Below are 11502 nucleotides of genomic sequence, written 5' to 3' on the forward strand. Positions count from 1 at the left end.
TAATCATTCTTTGGGAGGAGGAATATTTTCTTTTCCTTCCCATAGAAAATAGAAGGGAGAGTTTAGGGGTCCATCCTCACTGAGATTTTCTGCTATGTCATCTTGGTATATTGTAAAATGCTAAGTCTCTATTCTGTAGTCATTTCTCATCACTAATCATTCTTTGGGAGGAGGAATATTTTCTTTTCCTTCCCATAGAAAAAAGAAGGGAGAGTTTAGGGGTCCATCCTCACTGAGATTTTCTGCTATGTCATTCTTGGTACACAGAATATGATGCCTAACACTGGCGATCTTCGTACTAATCCACAATATTCAGTAAATCTGTTGGAAGAGAGAAGAACAGCTGAATTATCTGTTTTTGTGACAATTAAATGAAATATAAATTGCTAGATGCCCAATTTCAGTGATATAACAGCCTTCTCACCCCACTCCCCTTCTATAATTCTGAGGATTTGGTGTGGAATGAGGTAAGTCAGCCAAAATTTGCTTATAAACATACTTTATTGTACATAGACAGTGGATACTGAGAATGATCAAGTAAATGGAATTTTGAACAGGTAAAGAGGAAACAAAGAATTAAGGTGTCCCTGTGGAATAGTGCAAGATAGGAGTGCCCCACCCATAGTGTTATCTACAATAGGTACTCAGGGGAAAGGACCCCAAGGAGTTAGACTAAAAATGTATGACCAGCACAATTCCATGATCAAACTCTACCTGTCTACTTCCAGCCAGGCATCTCAACAATCAAGTTCTATCTAAATCATTCGCTCCTGTCTTCCTTTAGTCATGATGAAATAATGAGAATATCATAAGGAACAGAAGGCAATGCATTGGTCATGCCTCTTGGAGACGCTGGTGGGATGTATCTGGATTAATCCTTACTGGGGGTGCTATTTTCCTGCATAGTCTTCTTTATCCAGTCAACATAGTTCTGTACCCGTGTGTAGAGCCCATAGGTCCCACACTGGGGCCCCCAGGACACCAGGCCAGCTACGTAGAATTTGGTCTTGTCATTGGGATCCTGCACAGCAAAGGCCCCACCACTGTCCCCTTTACAGCTATCCATGCCCTTCTCTCCTCCAGCACAGATCATGTTAGGAGTGAAAACATAGGCCCCTGCATCTGCTTTGGGGTTTTCCACTTTCACTTCTCTGCACTTTCTTAAAGGAGCTACAGGTAACGTTGCCGCTTTGAGGCGAAGAGCGCGATCTCTCTTCTCTGTTCGGCCCCAGCCTGAGATCAGCCCCAGGTCCCCATCCATGAGGTTGTAGTCAGAAGAGGTGCCTGGTAGGCAGATGGGGGCGACGGTGGGTCCCATTTTCACTGGGTCTTTCAGCTGCACCAGTGCAATGTCATTATCAAAATTTGTTCGTGCTTCTGGGACTTCCAGCAGCTTCCATCCCGGATGAATAAACACACGCTCAGGAATAAGCATCTTGGATTTTGCCAGCCGTGAGGTCTGCACTGAGGTGGACCCAACATACATTGTTGGCTCCTGGTTTCCCTCCACAACATGAGCTGCCGTCAGCACCCAGTACTCATCAATGAGCGCTCCACCAGCCCACGGGTTGTCAAAGAAGACTTGCCAGGGGAAGTTTTTAATATCTGCATCGGATCCGCCAATTATCCTCTGTTTTCCTTCAAAGGGTTCTCTGGGGACTCCACAGACTAGGAAGGAATAAAAAAAAAAAAAAAAAAAAAACACGGGGAAGGAGCAAGAAATGATACTGGCTTCCTGCAAATCCTCCAACCACTCAAATGATTTTACTTGCTAGGTTGCAGGGTTCTCTAGTACAAAATGGTTAATCCTATTTGGTCAACAAGCTCAATACCTGACCCACCCTGGTCTTACCTAAACACCCCGCTTTGCCGATGTCATAGCAGGCTCATGGGAGAGCTCAGTTAACCAGAGGCAGTGTGTGAATCACTGAGTCCAGATGCACTAGTGCCTCACGCTATCCACAGTGTGACTCACAGCCCCTCTGGGGGCAGGGGTCCCCCTTCCAACTCGGCATGTGAGGCCGGTGCCCAACCAAGAGCCAGTGCTGGAAACCCTTTTCTCACACAGTTGGTGGAGGAGGGAAGCTTTCTGCCTTCTTCAGATGCCCAGATCAAACTTTAATCGCCTTCTTTACTGGAGTCCTAGTGGCACCTGAGTCCCTCCTAGTAAACCACAGGTCAGCCTAGGAAGTAGAGAGGGGTCCCTTCTTTGGCCTTGACCTGTCACTCCCAGTGACTGGTGCCATTACCATTCAGTTATACTAATAACTGAATTCAAGTGAAGCTGCTTACCTAAATCCCTTGCTAGACAGCCTGGAGGGACTCCAAGTTGAGCACAACAGGCTTTGGACTTAGACCTGGGCTCAAAGCCGGCCTTCGCAACTTGCTAACTCTGCGAACTTGCACCCACCCATTGACCGGTCAAGTAAGACTAATGACACCTAGCTCACGGGGCTGTTACAAGAACGTGAATGAGATAATAAACACAACAAATAAGCTTGGTCTTTAGTTCTCAGTAACAACCAGGATGGTCTTTATCCTACTGGATTTGCCCCAGCCTTCTGCTACCCAACTCTGATCTTCCTCGTTCCTTGAATTCCTCGATATCTTGCTGCCATATAAACGTTTAATATAATAACTAGGTTATTTAACTAGTCTTGTTTTTGAATGTTGATTACTCACTCTCAGTTTTCAGGCCCTGTTTTTAGCAATTCTGTATCTTCTCGTTGCAGCTACATTACCAGACACCAACTGTCGCTGGCTGACGCTTATATTTCCTTGCAGTCGGCCTGGCTTCAGTGTAGCTGAGGAGGTGCCCCACGGCCCTGGCAGCCCACGGCACAGTGCTACTGCCACCTCACTGAGCTGGACTCTGGCAGGCCACTGTTCAGTCCTTTCCCAAGAGGGTTACAGCTGCTTTCAGAAGGTGACTCCCATTCACCCATGCCTATCATCTCTCCCCAAACCTTGGCCCTCCTTACCTGGAACACATTTCGGCAGCTCTGGGCTCAGCGCCTCATTCACCCAGCTCCCATTACCAGCACAGTGATACTGCCCTGGAGTAGCACAGAGAACACAGGCCACACTCACCACCACATCTTCACTCCCTCTTCCATTCCCCCACAGCCTGCCCCATTCTTTCAGAGCCTCAGCTCCTCTGGGATTCAAGTAGTAAATCAGATTAATAAGCCAGAAAAAAAATCTTCCTCCAATCCCTCAGGCCTCTAGCCCGCCAGGGGAGACAAAGGGAACATCTCCAAAGCAGAAGGAAAGAAGGCATTGGGAAACTGGGAAAAGAAAATACAAAGCAATGCGGAGAATGTGTAGTGTCTCATCCAGCCCTTCATCTAGCACAACCAAAGCCTCCACATCAAGAAAGCCAGTCAGTGTAGCTTGCTGGCTTGAAGCGGAAGGCATTGCTCCTGTGGGCTGTACATGAAATAACTGGTCCAAAGGTGGGTAATCCCACGGAATGGATGTTACAGGGGAATTCCTGCGGCAGCTGTGAAGCTGAGCTGGTGACCTCTATGATTCCCTGTGACTGGTGCTGCCCTGAGCGTGCCCTGCTCCGTATGAAAAGTGTATCTTTAGATGAAGCCAAGGGGATGAACAATGTCTGTCCTATCGCCTTCATTTGTCTCCAAACTCTCTCTGGCACAGACAGATTATGCTATTTATCCTCCAACACCTTCTCACTCTCTCTGCTCCAGTAGAAGAAACCTACCATTTCCTCCATTTTCCATGTAGTAATATGGCTCCTCACAAGTGTAGCGGGTGACAGAACCAAACAAAGTGCTCTCTGGGTCTTCAACTTTACCATTCTCAATGGATTCAGGAATGCCACAGTCCACAGCTACCAGACGAAGGAAGGAGAGCGACAGTCAGGACAGCCACTTCCTCCAAGGAAGAGTCAAGGGGCCAGTTTCACCCTCACTGCTTCCCCACCCCATATCCACAGGCACACCTGGGATGAACCTCCCCACACCAGCCTCTCTGTGGCCATCCTCCCCAACTGGCATCTCTCAGCTCTCTGGCCCACTGAGATGCCAACTCAGATGACCCCGTGAAAGCTGTAGTGAAGAGCCTGGTTCTCAGTGATTGGTGAAGGCCCACTGGAAGCCACAAATGCACCCACATGGGGCTATTAACTCGACCTATCCCATGGCCCCTTTCTTGGAAAGAAACTTGCCGATCTAGTTGGCCTGGGAACAGATTCGGGGCTGAACTAGAAAAGCCTCCATGACTGGCTTCCCTTCAAAAACCCAACCCACTCCCTCACATGCCTAAGAGGAAACCATGCATCTGAAGTGGGATGTGCTGATCTTTCCATTCTCTCTGAGAGAAAAAGAAAGACTTCCACTTTGAAGAGACACGTACGTTGACATTTCAGTTTGGAATTACTCCACTTTCCATTGCTTTGACAAGTCGAATAGAAAAATGTTGCACCAACACGTCCCTGGAGAATAATAAACATCACCACTTATTTCTGAAGAGAGATATGGGAAACCAAAATCAAAACTGGAATTGATCTCTGGCCTTGGATCAATGAGGAGTCCTCACCACAAGAAGCTTGGGAACAACTCAGCAGACTGACCCAAAGCACCCAGGAGATGAGGCTGACAGATAGCTTTGCCCCAACGTGTCAACCCCCTTCCCCAAGAAGACTGAAGGCAGAGAGAGAATGCCAAGCTGGCGAGGGAGCTCTGTGACTCACAAGGGAGAACTACAGATCTTAAGCTGTCGTGTTTATGGAAAAGGCGTTATACCTTGATCACACACTTACGTTGGTAAACAACTGGACAATTTCAGTACACGCATCCTGATCTGGGGCCAGGGATTAGGGAGAAGCCAAGATGGTACTTTACCTCCACAACTTCAAACCCATCCAGACAGGTTATCCGCACCACATCTCTAAACACATATTTTGCCTTCGCAGGCTCCCAAACAGAAGTGGGAGTTTCTTCTTTAGGACAGGGGATTGCTTGAAAGAACAGAAGTTGGGGCAAGAAAAAAACATTACTAAATAGTTGAAGACTCTCATTCTATTTACATCATTCTCACACTTTCTAAAATCATCCAGTTGTCCTCATTCCTGATGCTTAACATTCCAATACAGCAGATGTCTAAAATCATATGGCATCACCAACTAACCACCCCCAAACTGTCTGCACTCTCAGGTCTAGTTAAAGGATTACTAGGGGTTGAGGCATTCCTAGCAACCATTGACTGGTTTAGATTTTCCTGAGGAAGTGAAGTATCTCAGGATACTATCAGAACAACAATCTATCTGTTTTTTAAATTATTGTTGGTTTGTTTTTGTTTTGTTTTAGAGACAAGGTTTTGCTCTGTTGCCCAGAGTGGGCTCAGACTCCTACTTCCTGGGATCAAGGGATCCTCCTGCCTCAGCCTCCCCTGGTAGCTGAGATCACAGGTGCTTCCATTGTGCCTGGATCATCTACCTGCTTTGATCCCACATTGTTTGGGGACTTTGATATCACCAACCAATGAGGCACTTCTAGGTTACTCACGATCTCCATGGTAGCGAAGTTTCCAGCCCTTGTTTTGCCCTGTTAGATCAGTTTGGAAGATGATATCAAGAGCATTACTCTTGGTTTCAATATTTAGTGGCCCAGGGAATCCATGACCGCAGTAAGGACCAAATTGCTGATCTCCTGCAACAAACTGAACGAAATGATGAAATCAGAAGAGGGAAAGAACTAAAGGAAAAAGGTAAAATTCAGGGGTGGGAGATAAAAATAACAGAGGCATTAAATGTCACATAAAATAAGAAGCAGCAAACTAAGGGTCAGGAGAAAAGATAATTTTATCTTCAGGCTGAGTGCAGTGGCTCACGCCTATACTCCCAGCACTTTGGGAGGCTGAGGTGGGAGCATTGCTTGAGGTCGGGAGTTACAGGCCAAACTGAGCAACACAGCAAAACCCCATCTCTGTAAAAAAATAAATAAATAAATAAATAACAATAAAAATATTAGCTGGGTATGGTGGCGCATGCCTGTGGGCCTAGATACTCAGAAGGCTGAGGTGGGAGACTTGCTTGAGCCCAAGAGGTCAAGGTTACAGTGAGCCATGATTGCACCACTGCACTCCAGCTTGAAAAATAGAGCAAGACCCTGTCTCAAAAAAATTTTTTCTTTGTCTTCAGGGAGAGATCTCTTTGTGTAAGTTGAGGGTGGGGGTATTAATCAACTGTCACGCACAACTAAACTGTCAAGGCAGTTTCCCTCTGAGTCAGCTGGTTCCACATCAAAATCTTCTCTCCGCACAGTCACCACCACTTGGAACCCTTCCTCCAGCCGGATCTGGTATTCACACCTTGAGTTCTCTGGATACGGTTTGGGATAATTGGGACTTGCAATCTCCCCAATCAGTGCAGTGAATACATCCCCACTGCAATTAACTAAGAGAGAAAAAGTGAAAGGGAGAATCAAATACGGCGTCAAGCAAAGGAATTCCTGTACTATTCTATGATTCCTTCTCTCAGAAACTGACAGTCCTCCATTCAAACTAACCTGAGATCCCCGCCCTAACTGGAGGGATGCAGCAATTACACATGCAGTACATATCAGCAGGAACACCCAAGCCCTATTAGGTTTCCATCACTCTGCTTAGGATGGAGCCTTTTCTGGTTATGAACAGCCCCCAGTAGACTCTTTACAGGCATCTATCTCTCTTCTCCAATTAACTAACTTTACCCTGTAGTCTTATCTTCCTCCCTTCTTGTGGCTTCATCTCAGCTTATGAGTAACTAATAATAGATGCCAGTAGTGAGTGATATAATGGACTCTGTGGACTCAGTGTGGGAGGAGGTTGGAAGGGGGTCGAGAAAACTGCACATTGGGTATAGTGTACACTGCTCAGGTAACAGGTGCAATAAAATCTCAGAATTGACCACTAAAGAACTCATCTATGTAACCAAGAACCACCAGTACCCCCAAAACTACTGAAATTCTTTAAAATAATAAATAAATAAACAAACAAATATATAAATTTTAAAATAAAAAAGAAGAAATGCCAAATGAAGGCTGGGCCTAACAGAAGTTGGAAGCGTGGACAAAGCCCTTTCTGAGGCCCCAGTCATTCCAAATCCCAAGGAACATGCGACCCTCTTAACACCAAGCTCACCTCCACAATTCTTCATGTCATCATGGAGGAAATATTCCGGGGGGCAGGAGCAGAAGTAACCACCGATGAAATTGTTGCAGAAGTGGCTACAAGGGTCATCTACAAAATCTGTGCATTCATTTATGTCTACAAAGAGTAGAGAGAGGCTGAGGTCAAGAACAAACACCAAGAAGGCAGAATGAGGTTAAACCCAAAACCTAAGGGTAAGAAAAAGTAGGAAAGGCCTGTTGCTTAAAGATCCCTCTAGGGATCGCATGTCAGGCTGGTATTATTCTATATTACTCTCCTGACATATGATTCCAGGGTTGAACCCTATCACTACACAGCTATACGGGAGCTCGTGTGTGCATGTGTGCGTGTGTGTATGTGACATAGCCTCACTCTCTCACCCAGGCTGGAGTGCAGTCGTGCAATCTCAGCTCACTGCAACCTCCACCTCCTGGGTTCAAGCAAGTCTCATGCCTCTACCTCCTGAAGAGCTGGGAACACAAGCACGCACCACAACACCTGGTTAATATTTTGTATTTTTAGTAGAAACAGGATTTCACCACGTTGGCGAGGCTGGTCTTTAACTCCTGGCCTCTAGTGATCCCCCCGCCTCAGCCTCCCAAAGTGCTGGGGTTACAGGCATGAGCCACCCCATCCGGCCTAGGGAGCTCTTAATGTCAGAGATCCTTGACTTTTCCCATGTACGGAGCATTTCAGCTCCAGGGATGACACTCTGCAAGGTAAACATCATGATAATGCCTTCTGCAAGAGGGAATAAGTACATTCATTGCTTTATATGATGTTGGTCCTTCTATCAAATCTAAACAATAGTTTGGCTTTATGAGATGTCCTAGCTTCATTTTAACCTGGAGAGAGATACAGAAGTACCCAGAATTTGAAGGTTTGAATGCCATATATTGAATGGGTTTAAATACTACACATTCCTCATGTGATTCTTGGCAAGTTATTAACTTTCCTAGTCTTTATTTTCTTCATCTTTATATGAAGCAAATAATACCTACCTTGAAGGGTTAAAGTGATGATTGTGTTAAAATAGGAAAAATCCCCGACACATACCCAGTTTACAGTGGCTCTCAATAAATTACTGTGTATTATGTAATATGTGTTATTACCATTATCATCATCACCACTAACATATGATCATGCATTTGAATTTCACAAAAGTGATTTATGGAGGGACCCAGGCCAAGTCAACACTTTTTGTATGAATTACAAACAGAATCCCCATTCAACGTGTTGCTCAGTGGATTTCTCACTTCTAATCTTCTAGCTGGGTCAACAAGGCACATGCAGAAGGGTGAGCCTTACCTGTGGCAACATAGTATGCAGCAAACCCCGTAAAACGCTCTTCATTGGAAAAGTCTGACTTAAAGATCACCTGGAGTTTGTTGTATGGGACTTGGAACTCTTCCACAATTGGAGAGTGGGGATTGTTACTGGTCCTCTGTCCACAGAGCCTCCCTTCTTCAATGTCTCCTGACATTATCTAAGAGAAGAGTCAGCAACAACAAACAAAGCTAGGAAAGGGTAATATTTTGGTATGGAGGTAAGAGAAGGGACAGAGAGAGCAGAACATTTATGCCTCTAAGACTTGACTTCAGTTCACTGTGAGTACAGGTGTCTCTCCCTCCCACATGCTTATTCTACTACCTCAGCCCTGGTCTTCTCTCCCTATTCTTTTTGTGCTTATAACATACCTGCACTGAGTCATATGCACAGTTCTCTGACAGCTCTATGTCCAGATGGGTGAAGTAGAGGTGAATCCCATACCCTTCAGGAACTTCTATGTCCCAAGATTTCTCTACCTCACTGGGGTATGCCTGAGGATAGTTAGGGGACAGGATCTCCCCATACATGGTAGGCTCAGCATAAACACATGCCAAAAGGGAAAACAGGACAATGCACCTGAAAAAAAAGAGGCATAGATTGGCGGGTGACCCAGGCACTAGCAGCCTAGGACAGAAAGCGCTATTTCTCAGAAGCAGAAGAAAGGGGGAAGAAGATAGAGGTAGTCAGTCTGTCGGCCATGGGGGAGAATCTTAGGTCGGAATAAAGAAAAGGCCCTCGTCAAACCAAAACCCAGGCTTCAGGTAAGAGCCCCCCCCCCCTTTTATTTTTTTCAGACAGGGTCTCACTCTGTCGCCCAGGCTGGAGTGCAGTGGTGCGATCTCAGCTCACTGCAGCCTTCACCTCCTGCACTCAAGTGTATTTACTACCTCAGCCTTTTGAGTAGCTGGGACCACAGATGACACGCACCACACTGGGCTATTTTTTTTTTTTTTTTTTTAATAGAGACAGGGTCTCCTTATATTGCCCAGGCTGGTCTCAAAGTCCTGGGCTCAAGCAATGCTCCGTCTCGGTCTTCTAAAGTGCTGGGATTATAGGCGTGAGCCATCATGCCTGGCCCATGAGCACTTTTCTTGAGAAGATGAAGGGAATAGAGTCTGTGTGACCTCTGGAGATCCTTGATGACTTACCACATCTCTGGCGATTCGTCCACCCTGGTGAGCTGCCTGTCTCTTGGTCCTGGCTTTCTGGACCTCGGGACTTTGGAGCCTAAGGGGTGGTAGGCCTGGCTGTATTTGTCTGACAAATACAGGCACCTTCTTTGGTGGTGCGGTGTCACCTGGGGCTCAGTGTCACCTTCAAAGGGATAACACACAGGTTAAACAGAGCCATATCACCAACATCGCCGCACGTCACCGGGCCCCTCACACCCTCCCTAGTTCAACTAACTTTCTAGACTATAACTAAATTGTATCCTTCCCTCCTTGCCTCTCTGGACTTTCTCCTAATTTTTCTGCAAAGGAACCGAGTACTTTCTCCCAGTTTTCTTCTTCCTCTGTTGTCCTCCACCAGCCCCACCCCCGACGGTATCAGTCTCTCTCCTGCCCTCAAGAACAATGCTCCCATTTCCACTGGGTTTTCAGCAGTCTTCATGCATCATGACCATCCATCTAGGACAGCCCCTCTTCTTTAACCATGATCTCCTTATCTCCTCAAGCAGCCCTGTCTGCTGTTTATCATTGTGTGCATCTCCGTTGATGCTCCCAACGCCCACGGATGGAGGCAGGAGCTTCTTTCACTAGGGGAAGTCAGGGGCCTTGGAACAAGCAGTCTGGGAAGGAAGTGCTGCCCTGCTGAGGCAGGGTTGCGTGAGGAAGGAGAAAAGGGACAGCCAAATGACAAGGAACATAAAAACTTCCTACATTCGTTTTCCAGAGTTTGTTTGGGCTTTGTCCCTGCTGCCACCCCCGCTCCCCTGCCAACTTACTGAAAATATAAGCTATCTCCCCACAGTTCGTAGTAAAGTCTTGCTAAAATTGCTTTAACCCTGAAAACAGTGGTAGGTAAGGGGGTGAAGTAGGGGTGGATGAGGTGAGCTTAGGAAAAATAGGTTGTCTATATTCTGCCTTTTTTTTATTCTGCCTTTGTCACCCTCTATCATTGCCCCAAGCCCTCCTACGTGACGTTTTCTGCCTTTCTTTCTTCCTGCATCAAAGCTCTGCTCCTTGTTTGTAAGGATTTTACCTTCAGAAGCTGGTAGGAGCAAGTGGGTCAGTCCCCTGTCTCCTGCCAGTGGGCACGCTGGGCAACCCCTCCGGCCCCCAGGGACAGCAGCACAGGGCCTTGACGCTCCCTCTGCAGGAACCTCCGGTCAGCCTCCCTGTCCGGGTTCTGTTCATAAGAGTGTGCATGTCTGAAATTCCCTGATCTAAACAGAGGGGGCTGGGAGACCATGACATAGGGAAAGAATAACTCAGCCTTGATCTTGGAGCTCCCTCTGCTTTTGAAACAAGGATAGCATCCTCCTCCCAGGCCTGAGAGGCCTCTATCCAGGGCTCCAAGCGGGAAAGGAGGAATGGGGAATTTCACCGATTGCTTAATGCTATTTTTCAGCCAAAGGGCGTGTTTCTGAGTTTTCAGGGAAGTCAGGTGATTTGTGGGAAAAGGCGGGGATTGGTACCAGGGGAAAAACCAAACCCAGAAAGCCCAGCCCTCCAAATGTGTGTGAATCATGAATTAAGGGAAAGTAGTTATCAGAAATGCAAGTCATCTCTGCTTTACTTTTTTTTTTTTTTTTTTTTTTTTGAGACGGAGTCTTGCTCTGTCGCCCAGGCTGGAGTGCAGTGGCCGGTTCTCAGCTCACTGCAAGCTCCGCCTCCCGGGTTTAAGCCATTCTCCTGCCTCAGCCTCCCGAGTAGCTGGGACTACAGGCGCCCGCCACCTCGCCCAGCTAGTTTTTTGTATTTTTTAGTAGAGACGGGGTTTCACCGTGTTAGCCAGGAGGGTCTCGATCTCCTGACCTCGTGATCCGCCCGTCTCGGCCTCCCAAAGTGCTGGGATTAC

The 11502-nt window shown here is 46.8% G+C and overlaps 1 protein-coding gene across 2 annotated transcripts; it reads right to left on the reverse strand.

Moving 5' to 3' along the window:
- Nucleotides 1-482: 482 nt before the first annotated feature.
- Nucleotides 483-10868, reverse strand: C1S (complement C1s). Of its 2 annotated transcripts, none has more exons than XM_030938398.1 (12): nucleotides 10684-10868; nucleotides 9630-9708; nucleotides 8850-9057; nucleotides 8461-8638; nucleotides 7144-7269; nucleotides 6219-6418; nucleotides 5529-5682; nucleotides 4866-4981; nucleotides 4378-4456; nucleotides 3725-3853; nucleotides 2982-3056; nucleotides 483-1668 (listed from the first exon to the last, which is right to left on the reverse strand). In XM_030938398.1, the coding sequence occupies exons 2-12, from the start codon at nucleotides 9632-9634 to the stop codon at nucleotides 872-874; spliced, it is 2067 nt and encodes a 688-aa protein (XP_030794258.1). In that variant the 5' UTR covers nucleotides 9635-9708; nucleotides 10684-10868; the 3' UTR covers nucleotides 483-871. The 2 variants fall into 2 exon arrangements, with proteins under 2 accessions (XP_030794258.1, XP_030794257.1); XM_030938397.1 differs by having other exon boundaries at nucleotides 9630-9795.
- Between the last annotated feature and the right edge of the window lie 634 nt (nucleotides 10869-11502).

The sequence above is a fragment of the Rhinopithecus roxellana genome, chromosome 10 (assembly GCF_007565055.1).
Source record: "Rhinopithecus roxellana isolate Shanxi Qingling chromosome 10, ASM756505v1, whole genome shotgun sequence".
Classification (NCBI taxonomy): Eukaryota; Metazoa; Chordata; class Mammalia; order Primates; family Cercopithecidae; genus Rhinopithecus; species Rhinopithecus roxellana.

Coding starts and splice junctions, on each gene's coding strand:
- C1S (XM_030938398.1), bottom strand. Junction 8,639..8,849: donor GTGCATATGACTCAGTGCAG/GTATGTTATAAG, acceptor CTCTTCTCTTAG/ATAATGTCAGGAGACATTGA. Junction 4,457..4,865: donor ATGGGTTTGAAGTTGTGGAG/GTAAAGTACCAT, acceptor ATTATTCTCCAG/GGACGTGTTGGTGCAACATT.